General features: G+C 42.7%; 1 protein-coding gene across 4 annotated transcripts in view; it reads right to left on the bottom strand.

The window, feature by feature from the left end:
* The window catches only part of LOC144691518 (vang-like protein 1), a 47,433-nt gene extending 28,932 nt beyond the window's left edge, over window positions 1–18,501 (bottom strand). The window contains exons 1-3 of one of the 4 annotated variants that reach the window (XM_078559671.1): window positions 18,378–18,501; window positions 6,628–6,818; window positions 1,638–1,908 (exon numbers count right to left, since the gene is read on the bottom strand). In XM_078559671.1, the coding sequence (XP_078415797.1) occupies window positions 1,638–1,708 (71 nt within the window). In that variant the 5' untranslated portion in view covers window positions 1,709–1,908; window positions 6,628–6,818; window positions 18,378–18,501. The remainder of the gene's footprint in view (window positions 1–1,637; window positions 1,909–6,627; window positions 6,819–18,377) is intronic. The other 3 variants (XM_078559670.1, XM_078559672.1, XM_078559673.1) reach the window with 3 other exon arrangements.
* Between the last annotated feature and the right edge of the window lie 2,661 nt (window positions 18,502–21,162).

The raw sequence follows: 21,162 nt of genomic DNA, 5'->3' as shown, positions 1-21,162 counted from the left end.
TCCTGTAGTACCCCAGTAGTCACCGCCTGCCATTCCGAAAAAAGACCCATTCATTCCTCTGTTTCCTGTCTGCTAACCAATTCTCAACCCATACCAATATATTACCCCCAATCTCACGTGCTTTAATTTTACACACTAAACTCTCATGTAGGACTTTCTCAAAAGTTTTCTGAAAATCCAAATACACCACATCTGCTGGTTCTCCCTTATCTCCTTGCTTGCTTTAAAAGGGGGAGCACGCCCACAGTGAAAGGCAACTCAAGAAGTGAAACGATCAGTGGTAGCCCTGCCAACCTAAAGACTCTCTTGACATGAGGAGGCAGCTCTTTAATTAGTTTTTGAGAGAAGATGTTTGGGTGTGGTCTAGGGGAGAGTTTGGAAGTTTTGCGCCAGCCTGAAAATGTAAACATATTTTTTTTACTTCATCATTTGGCTACCACTTAAAATGTACTCATCAGTTTGCATAACAATGGCAGGACAGTAAATGTATTTGCTTTAGAACTTTGTGTCCAGGCACTTTCTCCTACAGTCACTTGGTAACACATGCTCTTTTTCTCCTTTTATAGGGGTCTTGCAAAATGACAGGGCATAACAGGAGGAGACATGGATGAGATGCTACTTCTCAGGACCATATCAAATTGTCCAACCCAGTCTGACCACTCAAGAGATTTGAAACGTGTCAGTGGTCAGGAGTAGTTAGTTAAGTGTGGCAGTACTTTTAGGGCCATTCATGGCCCTATACTAAAAGGGATGTGGCCACAGGAATCTCCAAAATCTCCACTAACAAGAAGCAGGCAGTTCCAATTTCATTCCCCTCACTGAGGTAGTACGAAGAGCATTAGATTAGGTAGAAAACACATACAATACATTGTCACTAAGAGGAAGTACCCAAGAAACAAACAGTAATATCATATGTACAGAGCACTTGGAGGAGGAGCATCTAAACAAAGAGCAGAGTGCAAATGAGAAGATAAGTGCAAAGCTAAAAGCAAAATACTGAGGATGCTGGAAATCTAGAACAAAAACAAAAATACCTGGAAAAACCCAGCAGGTCCAACAGCATCTGCGGAGAGGAACACAGCCAACGCTTCAAGTCCAAATGACTCCCCATCAGAACTGATGGGGAGTCATTCGGACTTGAGGTGTTGGCTGTGTTCCTCTCCGCAGATGCTATCGGACCTGCTGGGTTTTTCCGGGTATTTTTGTTTTTGTTGAGAAGATAAGTGAATTTTTTGCACAAGGAAGGAGACACATGGCAGAAGTCCACTAAGATACACAAATTTACAAATTTTGTGGATTCTCTCTTAATGGGGAATGGATTTGTGGAAGGAGACAAATTGTAAGTTTCTTTAAATTGTTATTGATTTTCCACAAGATCTTTACTATATTTAAGTTTTAAAAATAGACTTCAAGTATCCACACAAGATCTGAATATTAAATTACTAAATTTATAGTGAATTTCTCTCAGTAGAAATCATTGGATCTAGAAAAACTCGTCAATGAGCTTTGAACAAATAAGAGCTCTTTCCCCTCCAACTCCTTTCCAGATAAATCTACAGTGTAACTAAAAGGTGACCCAATCTAATCTGTAATTACATTAACAATAATGCAAATTATTCTAAAGAAACTGTACCTACCCATGTCTATGAGAGCTCTTGGAACGGCCTGAATAATAGGAATAGCCAGAGTATGTGGATTCTGTGTCCATTTTCGCAGATTCCTTGCTGACTGGAAGATTGATCGATTTCCAATAGTCAACGGATTTTTGTCTGACTTTCCAGGAGCCAAACAGTGGTTTGTGAATGGTCTTGCCCAGGCCAGTTGGTACGGTCAGTAGGTTGGCAGCATGGTTCTTTAACTGGTCTATTTTGAAAACAATTCAGGGGTCTCTTGTGAAGAAACATTAACCTGCAGCAAGAACACACGTAGAAGTAAAAGGCTTTTCAAGCAGCATTCTTAACACTCCACCTCAGTGATTATTGCACTGCAGGTGACACACTGACAAATATTTGATAATTACATACATTTCTCCACGCAATTACTTTTGTAAATTGAAGGTTTAAACCTAGCTATTAAATAAAAACACATCCATAGTTAAGTCTTTCAGGGCGCAGTAGGAAATGTTCTCTGAACAGAAAGCAAACCAGGAACCAGAGAGGGATTCCGTTTGCATCAGAACTACTGATCCTACATTGTGTTGTACAAGCCACCCTTATTTTGTGGTTACTGTGTTATTGAAAATGCCCAGCATATACTTGTCAATGTTTTTACATCAGACTGACGTGAACTGTTCAACTGAAGAACCAAATCTTACTCCGATGGTTGAAGAGCCCCTAAAATGTAATGGGAATTTATATAGTATATATTTATATAGCAGCTACCAGTCTGAAACCTCATATCTGTACATTACTTCCAGCAAGGTAATCCCTCACTTTTTAGTGCCAGGACCTATAAGAATTTTCCAAGAGAACACTGAACACATGTGCGCTTCCACGCACGCACAGGGCTCCTCGAGCAGTGATTAAAATCTAAGTGTTTTGACACTATACAGAGGAGAATTTAAAACATTTAAATTGATCCCAGTTAAGTTCAGAGAGTGTTCAGGGCTTCAATGGAGCTGGTGAGCATTTTTTAAACTGAGCTTGACACCATATTGGAGTTGCATTGCATGCAATGTCAAAACCAATTTGTTTGAGAGTGACAAGTTACAAGGCAACGACAGCACTGTTGCAAAGCGGAAAGTGATTGCCAACAAGGCTAAAATTGCAATATAAAATACCAGATTAAGTGGTTATGAACATGCATCTCGTTCTAATGTTACAGCAATCATGCAAGGAGTGTTTGGTGAAACAGCAAGTGAATGACAAGAAACAATATATGCTTTATTAAATTCACGGTCTGAATTAATGGTAAGACCATTATAACTGTAACTTTGATCACACAAGCAGAATTGTAGTTACATTAATCAGCGGAGGTTTATTGCTTAGTTTGAATGACCAGAATATATTATCTTTGATAGAAACAGACATCCTTTGACTAATTTATAGATTTAAATATTCACATTAAATTGCAACTTTGGGTGGAATTTTCCTTGCCCGCTGGCGTCAGGCGTGTTTGGTGGTGTGAGCAGGCAATAAGGCAAGAAGGCCTAAAATCGGTTTCACAACGTCAAGAAACCAGTTTGCGATCATCCACTTTCCCTGTCAATGGCAGGCCGCGTTTCCCACCGACGGACATCGGGAACCTCATTGTAATTCATCTGCATATTATTATAAGCCCAGCTCGCCGGAAACTTCTCCCCACACTGGATCATCCGAGCACGTTCCACAACAGCATACATAAGTCATGCAATTGGCAGGCTGCACTTCGAGGAGAACTCGGAAGCGAGTGCACAGTAATGTTGTACAGTACTTGCGAGGGTTGTCTGTTGGACTTCAAGGTTGGGGCACGGCACAATCAGGTGAAGGCACAGGCAAGTCGCTTTTTCCCCAGCTGGCTGACAGTGCGGTGCCAGGGCAACGGCTGCCCTGCAGTTGAGGCGACTTGGGTGGGGGGTGCCAGAGGGAAGCGGTCGCACATCAGGGAGACTTTGTAGAAAGTGATCTTTCCTTCGCAACTGAGACAGTTCAGGCACAGCCACGTCGACATGCTTCATGTCGGGCCTCCAGATTATCTGCCCACTCAAGCAATGCAGAGGCATGAAATTCTCACCAAGTACTCCAAAGCTTTTCACCCTCGGGTACAGACTGCAAACTAATGAGCATTTTAGTGGACTGCAGAACAATTGGACGACTGTGCAATGTGCACAATCTCCTTGCTAAAGCTGGCCTTCGAGCAGTTACTGGCGGAGGCGCACACAGCCCTTTGCAATGTCATCATCCCAGTTTGGACCAGTCTCCCCCGTGGTTCAAGCTAACAGTGCAGCTTGCAGTGCGGGCTAGGAGGTTGACTGCACCTGAGCTGAGAGCACAGCATGCAGTCCAGTGGGCGAAGCTGCCCCCAATCGGTCAGGTGGAGTGAGGCAGAGGTGGGTGGGGTTTCGGGCAGCTATGCAGTGCACTAATCTCTGGCCATCCAAGTGGTGGCCAGCACGCTCTGAGATGTGTTAAGGGGCTTACAGACTTAACCAAGAGAGGTTTTTAGAACACCCATGCTAACCCACGCATCTCTCTCTCTTTCATCCTGCAGGAGGAGTGCATCAGGGGCATGGAGCCTGGTGAGCTAGTTGAATGCCTCATGGTGTACAGAGAGCAGAGATGAAGGAGAAGAGAACAATGGAGGCACCTGGCTGGGCAGAGGGAAGGGCAGCACCCTCAGGAAAAAGGGGCGGCTAGGGCTCCTGCACACGCCACTCAGGAGCCACAGTGAGCCATCGCTGTTTGGCGCCTAGCTAGACCCAGGGTCTATAAGCGTCGCCTTTCATTCCTATAGATGACTGAGAGGCAGAGTCGCCGAAAACTGCACATGTCCAGGAAACTGGTTGTTCAGATCTGCCAGCTGCTGTAGGATTTGGCACCAGGGGACATGGAGGGCATCCACTGCCCGTGGCTGTGAAAGTGGCTGCAGCAGTCAATTTTTACATCATTAGCTCCTTTCAGTGCTCCACAGGTGACCTCCGTGGGATATCACAAGCCTCCACCTACAAATGCATCCATGAGGTCACAGATGCCATCTTCACGAGGGCACACAGCTTTGTGCATTTCGCCTGGAACCAGGAAAGCCAGGGTGCGAGAGCGCTGGGGCCTGCCCAGATCTCAGGTTTCCCACAGGTGCAGGGTGCCATCGACTGCACTCACGTGCCACTCAGGTCTCTGTCGCAACAAGCGGTTAACTATGTCAACCGCAAGGGCTTCCATTGTTTGAATGTGCAGCTGGTGTGCAAGCACCACAAACATATCCTGCAGGTCTGCACATGGTGGCTGTCCTCTTTTGCAGGGCGTTGGCGCTGACCACCACTGCCTCCCATGCTAGACTAGTGATGTTGCTGGCCCTCCTGCGGCCAAAGCAGGGAAGAGGACATTATGGTGGACCTCCATGGCGTCCAAAAGGTGCTCCAGGGATGCGTCATTAAACCAGGGGGTTGCCTTTTGGGGCCACGTCTTCTTCGCAGCAGTCCTGGGTTGGAAGCACAGAGGTGTGCGTGCGGCTGCACTTTAAACATGGCACCCAGTGTGATGAAGCAGCGAGGCGATGGTGTAGCAGGGAAATGAGAGCCTGCCTGCCATCGAAACAGCGTGTTTCCCAGGAATGCATGATCAATGAGGTGCGATTGAGGCGATACAGTGTGAAAAGCCGCCATTGTGGCCGGTGGCTAAAATGCCCTTTTTCCCGCCTGCTTCCAAACTTCGTGCAAATCTGGGACGATTCCACCCATAGAAAATTGTAGAAAATTCTAAGCATGGATATTGGAAAGGAAAAATAAGGTATGTTGCCATTGACATTTAAAGCACATCAAGATATAACACATTAAAGCAAAGATGTCAGGTTGCCAACTTAAACATAACACAAACTTCACTGCTATATATAGTGCAGAACTAAGATTTTTCATAATACTGACTAAATCAAATCAGCAATAATCTTTCGATCCAAGTATATAGAGAATTATTCATACAGGCAATTTACTTTAATGGCTGCCACTGCAGTAATTAAGCCAATATACCAAGACAGGAACATAGCTCTATGTAACATCAAATTATAATTTCAATGTTATATAGTTGGCTTTAGCAATGGGTATTGTGATTGTCTTTACACTAACTGGGCCCTGCGTGAAGACAACATCACCATATCCATTTACAAATGTCTCAATTACTCTTTATTGGATTATGTAAGAAATATTTTTGGTCTTGTGGATTGATTCATTCTTTTTTTTATATAAACAATCTTGTAGTAGCAATGACAGGACTTTTCCTATTCAAAGAACAGGTGGGGCTTGCTCAACAAAGGATAAGCAAACAAAAATGTCAAAACACTTGTGTTTCTTCAGTGAAGCATGCTAAATTTCAGGTCATTAAATTGAGTTTTATTGGAAATTGTTGCCACATGAAATCCTCTTTCGAACTTTACGGTCAAGTCAGATTTAATTTGTGTTACTAGAGTCTAAGTATTGGTGCAATAATTAAGGGGGAAACATTCACAACTTCAGGAGGTCCCAAAACACTTCACAGCTAATGGAGCATTTTGGAATGCAGTTACCATTGCAATGCCTCCTTTCTGGCTTCCTGCAAACTGATATTATAAATGGTTCTCTTAGTACTGCCCACTGCCTTCCAAATGTGCTGCATCCCTCCTCAAACAATACCTCCTTGACTCCTCTGTCCTTGCAAATATAAACCCTATCTTCAACCTCCCTTCCCTCTCTGTGCCTGCAACTGCATGTTTGAACTGCCCCCATCAGATTTCTGCCCCTGCCACTGAAATGGAGCTCATCAGCCACAAATGACATCTAGTATGAGTAAGACAGTGCTGTACTACTATCACTCATCATCCCTCTCCATCTATCTGCAGCCATTGACACAAAAATCGCCTCACTTTCCTGCTGAGTTAACCTGCACTTGTCTGGTTCCATTTTAATCTATACGGTCACAGCCAGAGAATCTGCTGCTTCTCTTCTCGCGCTTGCACCTTTACCTCTCAAGTCCAACAGGATCTCTCGGTGGCTCTCTCCCATTTCTCATCTACAGCTACCAGTGACATCATCCAAAAACATGTCAGGTTCCACATGTATACGGATAACATCCAGCTCTTTCCAGCTTTCCAGGTCAATGCAAGTTGTTATTGTCGGGAAAGGTGGCAGCAATCAATTTGCATATAGCAAGATCCTACAAGCAGCAATAATATAAATGACAAGATAATCTATTATAATGTTGACTGAAGGACAGAATTGTGATTAACAATATTTCACTCTAATATTTATTTCAAAATGTACTCTTTTAATTTCTGGAACACAACTTAAATTGAGTTTAACTGCCAGATCTGCAGAAATTCCATTCAGTAATTATCGAACTGTGAGATCAGTTTCACCACTGCAGGATGAGATATTCTCTGATTTCCTCTCTCTAGAAAGGTATGGCTGAGATTGTGAACTCATTCTACTACCTAGTGTGTTATGAATTCAATTCATTGTGTCCCAGGGTGCTAAATGAGTAGTCTGTGAAGACTGTAACCTTTAAGATGCAGGATGTTCTAATTCTTGTTACATTGGTTCCTGTCTAGTAACAAGGGTGGGACCCTCGGAGTGTTTTGATAGGTCCCCAGATCAGTTTGAGGGTCAGTGAACAGCAGTTGGCAATTTGAGGCAGTCTGCCAGCCAGAGGTGTTGCAGACACAGTGACAGGAATATGTCCCGTTAAGTAAGTTAAAAGGGAGCAAATAACAGGCTCTGAATTAAAGAGAGGTCTGCAGTTAGCAGACTTTAAGTAAAGAGGGCCACTGGAGCAAAGGCAGCAGTGGTATTTTGCCTGGCATGGCCATAGATCTGAAAGTGTGCTTGTAAGCTAGTGTTGAGTATGCTTGGGAATCCAGGCAGAAGAAATCTCAGAAGGCAAGATTGAAACCCTATTATGTACTGCTGCTTATTTTAAGTGCTGATGCAATGTTTCTCTTTAAATAACTCAGCTCAGCTAAGCATTGTTCTGTGTATAAGATACATATTGTAAATTGTTTTATCTTTCTGAACTTGCATTGTAAAGCATGTTTTTGTTTATTCAAAACCTTCGGAATCTTGTGGCTTTATTCCAAAAGCAGGTGTCTTGAATCTCAACCTCCATCTACTTCAAACAAAACATTATTGATGCCTAACCAGATTCCCCCCAACCATGTTTGGCCAAAGATCGTAACAATTGTCACACTGCTTCACTGAATTTGCCACAATGCTACCCAAATGCAATTTTTCCTTTTTAAATGTTGCTGTTTTTTTGTGCTTTAGTTGACCTGAAAGAGTGAAACTTTTCTCCCCACAATTTTTGGTGCTTAATATTGAAAATTTCTATATTGTCTACAGCACAGCCTGGTGTAGAATAAAACTCCAGATAGTTTGTTCCAACTTCCGAGATCACCTCCAATTGCACCAGTGTGAATACTTCTATTTTCCACATCAATTTCTCTGAATGTTAGTTGCATACTGCTGCTTATTTTAAGTGCGGGTGCAATGTTTCTCTTTAAGTAACTCAGCTCAGCTAAGCATTGTTCTGTGGAGTACCTTTGCAGTCCCTAAGTATCTCAGTATTGGCTGAGAACTTGGCAACATGAAATTAGTATCTGTTTAGTGGCTAATAATTACTAAATAATTTTGAAAATCAACTCAACCACTGTTACTGCAACATTATTAGTTATTATGTTTTGTGAAATTACTAGCAATATCATTGCCCAATTTAGACCGTCAATGCAAAGAAGGCTAAGGGAGGATGTATGATTAGAGTGGCAATTTGGTTACTTCTCATAAACAGGGGAGTTGCAAGCATGTTGCTTTAAGTTTCATGCAGTATTAGCAATTCCTTCCCATCCACAATCTAAAAACACTTTTCCAAAAGTCATTGTACATTAAATACATCCATTGCAATGAGCTCCCAAAAGAAATGCAGTGGCTAATAAATCAACGGCCAATGTTATTTCCATTCAAGTGCCTGTAACATTAGCAACAACCTCATTTAGCACATTCTCTCCAATCTCACCCATTCTAATTTGTAGCTGGGGTAACTGAGGTGGGAGGGCCGGTCGGAGTTCAATAAAGCTTTTGTCAAAGATGCTTTCCGCATTGTCCGTTTTCAGAACAATCGAATTTCCAATCACAGAAAGCATTAGCTGGGTCTATGTTAGCAACAGACACATTAAATGATTTGTAGAAAACTTTCCACCAAAGTACTGCCTGTTGTTTCAGGTATGAGGGATCTAAATCTGTGAACTCTAAAGTTGACCTTCAGCCTCCTGGCAATAGCCAGGCTACGAGAAAATCCATCAGCATATTGGACAGAGGTTGGCTGTCTTAGGATCTCCTCTTGAATTATGACCTTTATTATTCAATCCATACCCAGGATGGATTTGAAAATCACAATGTAATTTCAGTAGCATATATATTTTTTTTCAACAAATTCCTGTTGAATATGAATAGATTTTTTTTTAAACTCGGTATTAAGTTTTGGATTCACAAAGCACAAAATAAGACCATGCAGCAAATTTTGAGCATGAAAGGGACTTTGGCAAGAAAAAAAACACATTAAGTCCAACTGAATATTTTAAAGAACATGTTAAAGGAAGTCACTGAACTACATTACCACTAATGCAAGAATAATGTTTTAGACAAAACATTATGTTGCAAATGGTTAACTGTGTAAACACACTTTCTGCAAAAGTAACATTCATTACTCTTCTGTCCGAGATATAAAGAATAAAAAAATTGTGGAACTTTCTCAATGTTGCATAAGGCAAAAAAATTTCTGGAATGCTTGCCCTCAACATTACTGAGTTTTATATCTATCTATAATTTATGAAGTAAGACCCTATTTTCATAATGCGCATTTTGACAAACAATGCAGGCCTAGAGGTGAAAATTGTTTTGCGTGGGAGGCTAGAACTAAGGGACACAGTTTAAAATAAGGGGGAGATGAGGAGAAAATTTTTTCTCAGGTCGTCATTAATTTCTGGAATTCTCTTCCCCAGAAAGCAGTGGAAGCTTGGTCATTGAATTTATTCAAGGCTGAATTAGACAGGCTTTTGATAGACAAAGGAGTCAAGGGTTATGGGGAGGCAGGCAGGAAAGTGGAGCTGAGATCACAATTAGATCAGCCACGTGCTTATCAAATGGAGGAGCATGCTCGACAGTCCGAATTGGACTACTCTTGCTCCCAAATCATATTTTTAAATTATAATTGACAAGAAGTAAATTAACTCCTTTTCAGAAACCAGGGTTTTTAAATAAGCTGTTCATAAATCCAATACTAAATAAGTGTGGGTACAAACTTCTCATCTCTCTCAGACTGTACTGGAAAGACTATTGCAAGCTTTAACTCTCACTGGATGTTTTACACAAATTGCACAGAAACCCTCAAACTTTACATTTACAATATTTAATTTCGGATGCTCCATCATGATAAACTTCAGATATGGAGAAAATTGTACTGCATCATCCAGTATTTAAAAGGGATTGAACCATGTACCGAGTGTATATCGCAGTGCTACTTGGATTTAACTGAGTCTGTAATAATGCGTATAATGATAGAGAATCAAACAAGGGATTCTAGTGACAACAATAACCAGCATCCCATGGAGAAAATCAGACTTGATAGTATTTATTGCAGGAAGAAATATAAACTATCTTACTAAATTTTATTTGAAATATATATTTTATTGCAAAGAACAGTATCAATTAAAACAATTTCATATAGCCAATATAAAAACTTGTAGATTGCAGGGTGATTTAAAAAAAAAATAAACACGAGTGTATGGATTTTGCCTCAAGGAGGCACAGGTCCATTTAAGACTGCAGCATCTGGCCATTCCCAAAATGTAATATCTTGCAATCGCCCACTCTCTCAAATATTTAGCTAATGCTCCCATAAAATATTCCACGCTATTTGCCTTCATGCACAACCTATTCCACATGTCCACTATTCTCATATATAGTTAGATCTATAGTGTGCAATGTCCCTTTTCCAAATTTGAGCCCATTCTCTTAGTTCTAGAGTGTGTGGCATTGGAAATAATATCTTGTTACACTATTTATAATTACATACATTGTGATATCTATTCCCTACAGGATCTTGATAATTTCCCCTAGGTCTTCTCTTCAGTGTTAACAATTACATGGTCTTCAACTTTTCATTACTCAAAAGCCTTAAGCTAGGTACCAGCTATATCGGCCTTTTCTGCACTTCTATGCCTTGAAATTCTCACTATAATTTTCTGACTAGACTTGTAAGAACATAAGAAATAGAATTGGGGCGGCCATTTAGCTGTTGAGCCTGATCCATGATTCAACAAGATCATGGCTGAACTCCTACCTAAACCCCACCCTTCCACACTGTCCCCGTATCCCTTAATTCCCCTTTTCTCTAAACATCTATCAACCTCTGGCCTGAATATACTCAATGACTGAGTATCCATGCTCTCTTGGGTAGTGAATTCCAAAGATTCATCACCCTTTGAGGGAAGAAATTCCTGCTCATCTCACTTATTCTGAGACTGCAACCCCATCTTCTAGGTTCACTAGCCAGGGGATACATTCCCTCACCATCTACCCTGTCAAGCCCTTATGAATTGTATATAGTTCAATGAAATCACCGCTCATTCTTCTGAACTCCAGGGAATACAGGCCTAGTCTACTCAATCTTTCCTCAGGGCATCCTAGAAACCAGTCGAGCGAACCTTCATTGCACTCCCTCTTGAGCAAGTAACAGTAGTCTGATATTTCATTCCAAGATTTGGTGAGCTTTCGTTACTGCTGTCCCACACTGCACTGTTCCGCTTCTGTGAGGTTTCCACCAGTGCTTCCAAATCCCTCTGCTGTACATTGTCTTGTAGCCCAGAGCCATTTATTTCCCTGCCTAATCTGATTACATTAAATTTGTCCACAGTAAATGCTATCGGCCACTCATGGGTCTACCTGCCAAGCCTATTCTGATTTCTTTGCACCCAGCCAATGACTCCTTGCCATGTTCATGCAACTGCATTCACAATTGCCCTTTGATTTTTCTGGTTTAGTCAACATTCAGTCTACCTCAGAAGCTTGCATCTTGTTCCAGACCTTCCTACCTTGTAGGGCAATTGCATGTTTAACATGATATCAAAAGCACTCAAAAACTTTTGAACCCATTTTGCCTATATTAGTCATAAATTTTGGGCATTTCTTCTAAAAGCAAATCCAGTAATCCAAAGCTTAGCACACATCAGTTGCAGTACATTAACATGGCGCAGGAACCAGAGGAATGGAACTTCAGTAAATTTCCATCCTCTCAAATAAGACAATCTGTTCATTGAATCTTCATGTCATTTGCATCTATGGTGTTCAAGATAAATGGATGAACTCTCATTGGTCCACCAAAATCTTGGCCAGTTTCCTTTTTCTGTTTAAAAATATAAATACAGTAGGGCAATTGATACAGATAGGAGCCAGCCCAAACACAATCATCTCACAACAGATAAGAAAACAGAATTGAAACAAATTTAAGATAGCAAAAATAAAACTGTTCTAAACCTTAATCTTTTAACATTCATAGGTATCTGTTTACTGTTAGTGTTATTATATGAACCACTCAATTGCAGAAACAAATTCTTAAATTTCAGGTGAAGTCTTGCAAAATACTATAATACACATCAGTATGGAATAAATTCTTGAAAACACTTCCCTCTCACTTATACACAATGAATGATTACCAGAAACTAATAGTGATTGGTCACCGGCCCTCTCAACAGATATCACTAAGTGTTTGCAGCATTTTCTGTTTTTATCTTTAATAATAAAAGGGATTTGGATATCCTCAGTCAAAGTACCCTCAAGAGTGAACCTCCAGCAATTTACAATCATCTGAAATAAAGATGATTTTACTACTGCTGTAAAATCACCCTGGTATATTATAATAATTGAAACTGCGCCCATTTCTATGTGGATTTTCAAGTCTGCTTTGTCAGTTTTTGTACCATGAGCAAAATAGTATGCTTAATGTCTCTGAGTTTGGGTGACATGCACAGAAGAGAATTAAATTCTACAAAGATTACTGCAGCCTTAACCGTAGAGTAATTGTCACTGATTATGAAGAGGTTCAAGATATGTTAAATAATGGATACACAAAGCAGTTACCCCCATGCTGGGTTCAAATAACATCAAACTACAGGAATGAAACAAGATGATCATAAAACCATCGTTTGAACCTCAAAATGTTACTTCATCCAATCTTTAAAAAAATTAATACACATACTATAGAGCTTGTGGGATTGTTTTTTTCCTTTTGGGTCTGTGAAATTTACAAGTGGATGGTGTATCAAGCACCAGCAATGTATCATTCTGTTTCATTCACGTAGCCGATGCATGGCATCCACATTTAAGGATAAATAATGTAGTGTAGCTGTTGGATTTTTTTTAGGGAATACTAAATAATTACCAGGAAATAATAGGGTCAATTTATGGTACATAAAGATTGGCTGAAAATTAGTGCAAGGGCTCAGATAATCTTAAAACTTACACCTCACCAGTTCACATTCACAAATTACAGTGACATTGGAAGCCTCTAATGTTCTTAATGAGAGACCATGAGTGAAATATGAAAAATACCTCCACTTCCCAACAGATGTGTTAGAAATCCTGACACACCCACTGGAATACATTTAAATACAAAAGCATAAGAAAGAACTAGTGATAAAATAATTTAGGAAGATCTCAGTAAATTACAACAGAACAGTACAGTAAATAACAGCAACTGAAACACAAAATCAAGATTTCACCAAATGGGACTGGGAAGTTGAGCCTGAGTGTACTTGCATAGGTTTAATTTCACAGGGTAAATTTTCTCAATCACTCCATGTCATTCATTTGCTTACACGACATATAATTAAAAAAACACTGACTTTTTGGAGAAGGGAACTCATCCTTTTAAAAAAAAAGTTAATTCCTTCTTTCCCTCAACTGAATTACTGTGCAACTTGCAACATCACAGCTAAGGGGCTGGGCAATTTATTTTCAGGTGTCTGGCAATAGTAGGCTGAAGAAAGGCACCAGGAACTGGGAATTTCTACAGATGACTCTAGTATGATCTCTTTTCCACTGGGGAAGCACCTAGCCCCTAGCTTGGCTGTTCCAGACAATGAGAGTTGAGATAGCATTCAGCATTAAGAGTGAAAACCCAAGGCACGATTTTTTGAAATGAAACACATGTAAGCTCAAGTTCAAGATAAATTCCAATTTATGGAATAATTCATTGCTCCAGACATAAGAAATACAAAGTCCAATACAGCCTACAGAAATGTATAGCAGCACTAAAATTTAAAATTGCAGTGACTTTTAGTCATACTGGCCAGATTATTAAACACACAGCAGTGACATAAGTTGCACCCCTAGGGTTGTAAGGTCTCAATGATCTCGAGGATTGCACCATTTGCAACAGTCGAGAATTTGTTACTATTACAAATATATTTTAAAAAGTGTTTTTTAAAAAAGATGCACTCAAACACAATGGTCAGCAGTGACTGTTAGGTAATAATTAACTACAGTGAAACAGCAAATTTAACAGGTAGGAGTGAGAGGTTTTTTATAATCGTTCATAGTATGGAAACATTGCTGGTAAGGCCAGCATTTGCTGTCCATCCCCAATTGCTCTTGAGAAGATAGTGGTGTGCCACCTTCTTGAATATTCAATCCATCTGGTGCAAGTACACCCATCTTGCAGTTAGGGAGGGAGTTCCAAGATTTTGGCCTAGTGACAATGAAACGGTGACACAATTCCAAATCAGGATGGGGTGTGACTTGGAGGGGGTGGTGCTGCCTTGTTCTTCTTGGCATATGTCTGGAAGGTGCTGCCAAAGGAGAACTGGCGAGCTACTGCAGTGAATCTTGTAGATAGTACACACTGCTGCCACTGTGTGCATGTGGTGGAGGGAGTGATGGGATGCCAATCAAGTGGGCTGCTTTGTTCTGGATGGTATCAAGTTTCTTAAGTGTTGTCGAAGCCGTTCTTATCCAGGCAAGTGGAGAGTATTCCACCACATTCCCGACTTGTGCCTTGCAGACGGTAGACAGGTTTTGGGGAATCAGGTGGTGAGTTACTTGCCCCAGAATTCCCTGCCTCTGATCCGCTCTTTTAGCCACAGTATTTACATGGCTGTTCAAGTTTCCGTCCCGTCCAAGCTGCGTGGGTGCGATAATCAAGAAAGTGCCATGCAGGGAACAAACAGCCCCTGCTCAAGCAACATTTCTTATAAGATGCACGCAAAAGCAGCTATCGTTAACTTTAAGGAGACCACAGAGTGCAACAAGCTAGCAGCACACAGCAAACTGAAGTTAGAGGAACGTTTCTCAGAATGTTGATGGTAGGGGGTTTAGCGATGACAATGCCATTGAATGAACAAAATGGCTAGGCTTTCTGTTGGAGGTGGTCATCACCTCGCACTTGTGTGGCACAAGTTTTACTTGATATCTATCAGCCCAGGCCTGAATGTGGTCCAAGTCTTGCCTCATGTGGGCACTGACTGCTTCAATGTCTGAGAAGTTACAAACACTGTGCAATCACTAATGAAGATCCCCACTTCTGACCTTATGATGGAGGAAAGATCATCGACGAAGCGGCTGAAGGTGGTTTGGCCTAGGACACTACTCTGAGGAATTTCTGCAGCAATGTCCTGGGGCTGAGATGATTGGCCTCTAACAGCCACAACCATCCTGCTTTATGCTAGGTATGACTCCAACCAGTAGGGAGCTTCCCCCAATTTCCATTCACTTCAATTTTATCAGGGTTCCTTGATACCACATCTGGTCAAATTCTGCCTTGACATCAAGACCAATTACTCTCACTTTGCCTCTGGAATTCAGCTCTTTTGTTCATGTTTAGCCAAGGCTGTAATGAGATCTGGAACTTAGTGGTCCTGGTGGAGCCCAAACTGAGCATCGGTGAGCAGGCTATCGGTGAGTAAGTGCCGTTTGATAGCACTGTCGATGACGTCTTTTATCAATTTGCTGATGCTTGAGAGTGGACTGATGGGGTGGTTATTGGCTGGATTGGATTTGTCCTGCAGTTTGTGGACAGGACATACCTGGGCAATAATCCATTTTGTTAGGTAGATGCCAGTGTTGTATCAATACTAGAAGAGCTTGGCTATGGGCACAGTTGATTCTGGAGCACAAGTCTTTAGTACTACAACTGGGATGTTATCACGACCCATAGCCTTTGCTATGTCCAGTGCACTTAGCTCTTTCTTGATATCACATGGAGTGAATCAGAATTGTCTGAAGATTGGTATTTGCGAAGCTGCAGACCTCAGGAAGAGGCCAAAATGGATTATCCACTTGACAATTCTAGCTGAAAATGGTTGCAAACATTGCAGCCTTGTCTTTCGCATTGATGTGCTGGGCTCTGTCAGCATTGAAGATGGGGCCATTTGTGGAGCCTCTCCCACCATAGAAAATAGGAACAGGAGTGGAGCAGGTGATTCAGCCCTTCGAGCCTGCTCTGCCATTCAATAATGATCATGGCTGATCCTCTATCTCAATGTCATACCCCTGCATATCCTTTGGCTCCTTTAGAGTCCAGAAAGCTATCTATTTCCGTCTTAAATATATTCAGTGACTTGGCCTCCACAGCCTTCTGTGATAGAGAATTCAATTGGTTGAGTGAAGAAGTTTCTCCTCATCTCAGTCCTAAATGGACTACCCTGTATCCTGAGATTGTGACCCCTTGTTCTAGACCCCCCCACCACGGGAAATGTCATCCCTGCATCCAGTCTGTCCAGCCCCGTCAGAATTTTGTTTCAATGAAATCTCCTCTCATTCTTCTCAGCTCATGAATACAGGTCTAGTCAGCCCAATCTCTCCTCATATGACAATCCTGCCACCCCAGGAATCAGTCTGGTGAACCTTCCTTGCACTCCCTCTATGGTAAGTATATCCTTTCTTAGGTAAGGAGACCAAAACTGCACACAATACTCCAGGTGTGGTCTCACCAAGGCCCAGTACAGTAAGACATCCTTGCTCCTGTACTCAAGTCCTCTCCCAAAGAAGACCAACATACCATTTGCCTTTTTGACTGCTTGCTGCACCTGCTTGCTTACTTTCAGTGATTGGTGTACAAGGACACCCAGATCCCTTTGTACATCAACATTTCCCAATCTATCACCATTTAAACAATACTTTGCCATTCTGTCTTTCACCAGTTAGTTGTTTGATTGCCCACTACAATTTGCATGACTGGAAGGACAGCAAAGCTTTGACTTGATCCTTTGGTTGTGGAGTCGCTTAGCTGTCCATAGCATGTTGCTTCTACTGTTAAAGTGCAAGTAGTAGTTCTGTTGTAGCTTTACCAGGTTTATAGAGAGAGAGGTGGAAACGTGGGTGCGTGGGAGAGGGAGAATCTTCCATTCAAAACATTTACCCTTTTAATTATGGATGAATAATATTAGGAGCATATTTTCTTTTACATTTTAGCAGAATGACTGGAATGAAGAGCCACGAGTCTTACCTCCTTTGGAACTACCCTACAACTTTGGTGTCACCAACATGGACCAAAGTTGAGATGATACTGAATTAACAAAACATGTAATCATGCAGTACAAGGAGATCAATGTGCCTGCGCCAGCTCTTTGCAAGAACTATTCGATTCACCCCTCTCCCATTATTTCCCCTTAGACCCAGAATTTTTTTTTTATACTTATATCATGCCCCTTCCCAGTCAGGGACACGCTCCAGTTTGCTCTTCCTCCCACAGTGAGGGAAACCTCCAGTCTATCTCCTCCCCAACCACCTCCCCCAAACAGGGACATCCTCCAGTCTGTCTGCACCACCCCACCCCTCCATCCCCCAGTGGGGGATATTGTCCAGCCTGTACCCACCGCACCCCCCAGTCAAGGACATCCTCCAGCCTGTACCCACCTCTCCCCCAGCGAAGGACATCCTCCAGCCTGCACGGACCCCTCTCTTAGCAAGGGACATCCTCAAGTCTGTAAGCCCCTCCTTCTCCAGTGAGGGGCATCCTCCAGCCTGTATAGCCTCCCCCAATAAGGGACATCCTCCAGTTTGTACACCCCTCCCCCAGTGGGGAACATCCTCCAGCCTCTAACCCCCATGAGGGACATCCTCCGGTCTGTACCCCCTTCCCTCAATGAGGGATATCCTCCAGCCTGTACACCTCCCCCCCCCCCCCCCAAAAAGTAAGGGACATCCTCCAGCATGTACCCCCTGCCTCAATGAGGGACATCCTCCAGCGTGCACCCGCCCCCCAGTAATCTTCCTGCCGAACACCCCCCGGCTGGATTTGAGAACCTGAAACTTTTTCTCGGTCTCACATTATTGTTTTGCGGGAACGGATACGAACCACGGACGGTTTGGCGGGGTGGGGCGGGGACCCTGGGCTAATTCCCGGGGGAAGGGGGTGGAGGTCCTCAAACCCGGTGTGGTGGGCTTGCGGATTGCTGCCTCTGGCTGGGCGATAACAGCAGCCCAGGAGGCACGGCCGGTTCTTCGCTTTGCAGCCCGCGCACTGCCCGAGAGCGCGGTTCGGGGGCTGGGCTGGGCTGGGCCGGGCCGGGCCGCGGGATCAGAGCCTGAACGCTAGGCCGCAGTGGTGGCGGCGGCAGCCGCCGTTTTTTCCTGGCTGCCCCGATCCTGTTTAAGACGCTGTGAAATCGCGCAGCGATCCCACAGTCAGTGGAGCGCACGGAGCAGCGCTTTGATCACACACACTAACCTGGGCCCGGCTTCCTATGGAAACGATCTCGCTCCTCGCCAGCAGTCACAAAACACCCGGATTCAGGAAGGGGGAGGGGAGGGGGAAGATCGGCATCGAGATGGAAACAAATCCGAGTGTGGTTGGGGGGGGAGGAGGAGGAGGTGGGGCGGGGGTTGCGGGAGAAAAATCACTCCCGTAAAAACACTGGCCCCACCGGCCGCCGTAGACCGTAGCATGCGTGCGCAGGTCGGGCGGCCTGGCCTGGGCGGACTTGTCTCCTGTCACGTGACCGGGTGGGCAGCTCAGCTTGATGCTCCATCTCACTGCCCTGTGCTCAAGTGGCAAGTACGCCGAGTGTACAGCAACCAAAAAAAAAACATTTTTCTACCCACTTAATCTTTTTGAAGCTAAAGTAGAAACAAGAGGAGGGCATTCAGAGGCTGGAGGCTACACCACTGCTCAGTAGATCCTGCCTGACCCGTAGCTCAACTCCTTTCACCTTTGCCTTTGCTCCTTGTACTTTGGTACCCAGGCGCAACATTTTTATTTAACTCCTTTCATGGGATGTGAGCATCACTGGCAAGGTCAGCATTTCTTGCCCATCCGCAATTTCCAGTGATAAGGTGATGGTGAGCCGTGTTCTTGAACCGTTGCTGGCCATGTGGTGTAGGTACACCCACAGTGCTTTTAGGGAGGGAGTTCTAGAGGAGCCTTGGTGAATTGCTGCAGTACATCGTGTAGATGGTACACACTACCGCTATTGTGCATTGGTGTTGGATGGGGTGCTGATCAAGCAGGCTGCTTTGCCCTGGATGGTGTCAAGCTTCTTGAATGTTGTTGGAGCTGCACTCCTCCAGGCAATTGGAGAGTATTCCATCACACTCCTGACTTGTACCTTAGATGGTGGGCAGGCTTTGGGGAGTTACTCACCCCAGAATTCCCACCTGCTCTTGTAGCCACAGTGTTTATTTTGCTGATCCAGCTAAGTATCTGGTTAATGGTAACCCTCAGGATGTTAATGGTAAGGGGTTAAGGTAATACAAAGGAAGTTAGTGACAAATGTATGGAGACATTAATAAACATGCAAATGACTTTAATTGGCAAATTAATTTCAATATAGATAAATGGTGTGTGGTGGTGCATTTTGGCAGGAAGAATAAGAAGGCACATGCTGCTTTGATACTAAGCATCAAAATGGGGTAGAGGAACAAAGTGATTAGGGGTACAGAGACACAAATCCCTAAAAGCTTAACCAGCCAATTGAAAAACAGGCAAACAAGTTTTAGTAGTATAGAATTGAAAAGCAGTGAAATCATGTTAATCTTGTATCGAACCTGAGTTAAACCACACCTGGAGTTCTGTGCAGAATTTCTGTCTCCATATTATAAAAATATATTAAAAAAAGAGGTATTGGTGAAGGTGCAAAAACAACTTAAAAGGATGACACCATAATTGCGAGGTTATGAAAATCAGGAAATACTCAACAGTCTAGGACTCTTTAGAAAGGGGAGGTTGAGGAGTGACTTGATAGATGTCTTTAAAACGATGAAGGGGTTCGATAAGGTGGATATGGAGAAGATGTTTCCATTTGTAGGGAAGTCACATGCTATTGGCTGTCAAATAAGATAGTCATTAATAAATCCAATAATGGGAATCAGAAAAACTTTTTTTACCTAAATAGTGGTAAGAATGTGAACATACTATCACAATCAGTAGTTGAGGCAAATAGCTTGGATGCATCTAAGTGGAAGCTAGATGTGCACATGAGGGAGAAAAGAATAGGATATGCTGATATGGTTAGATGAAGAGGGTTGGTAGGAGGCAGGTGTGGAGCATGAATACCGACATTGACCAGTTGGGCAAAATGGCCTATTTCTGTGCTGTTCGCTCGGTGTGATTCCATGAATTGATCTCAGTCATGAAAGCGCCAATTGTTATAGCATCCCCAACCTTTTGGATGGGAGATTTCCAGATATCTATCAACCTTAGGAATGAAAAAGTGTTTCCCGATTTCTTATCTAAATGGCATGGCTCTAATTCTTAGATTATAGTCCTTTGTTCTTGATTCATCCATTGAAGTGTTGTCACTGTTGTAATCTATAATACATGGTAGTCAGTTTGTATACAAAATTTTTTTATAACCTTGGTTGAAGGATAAATATACTTAAGGTATGAGCCATGCCAAATGCCATTTTGGTGAAGGCGTTAGCGCGCACAAGGAATGTCCATCGGAAGTATGAGGGGCATAGATAGGTTGGATAGGAAAGCACTTTTTCCATTAGTAAAGGGGTCAACAACCAGGGGGCATAGATTTAAGGTAAGATGTAGAAGGCTAAGAGGGGAGTAGAGGAGAAATTTTTTCACCCAGAGGATGGTAAAAGTCTGGAACTCTCTGCCTGAAAGGGTGGTTGAGTCAGAAACTCTCATAACATTTAAGAAGTATTTAGATATTAACTTGCATTGCCATAGCCTCCAGGGCTATGGGCCAAGCGCTGGAAAATGGGATTAGTGTAGTTAGATCTTTGTTGACCGGTGCAGACACGATGGGTCAAATGGTCTCTTTCTGAGCTGTAAACGTCTATGAGTCTAAGTACACAGAGCAGACAGATCGTGATGTCTGCACGCTGAGTTGATGTCAGCACTTTCATTTTGGAGCTAAAAGTGCCAACTAACCTTTCAAAGCTGATAATTTGTTCAACGGCAGGAAAGACCTACGATGAACATAATGTAAAAGGATCATCAAATATTTTCAGATTAGTTGCCGATTGATTTCTACTGCTGTTACTGCAATTGTAGATGTGTT

This window comes from Cetorhinus maximus, chromosome 16 (genome assembly GCF_964194155.1).
Source record: "Cetorhinus maximus chromosome 16, sCetMax3.hap1.1, whole genome shotgun sequence".
In the NCBI taxonomy this organism is placed as follows: Eukaryota; Metazoa; Chordata; class Chondrichthyes; order Lamniformes; family Cetorhinidae; genus Cetorhinus; species Cetorhinus maximus.
The sequence above is the reverse complement of the archived record's forward strand: the minus strand, read 5'-3'. Positions and strand labels throughout refer to the sequence as shown.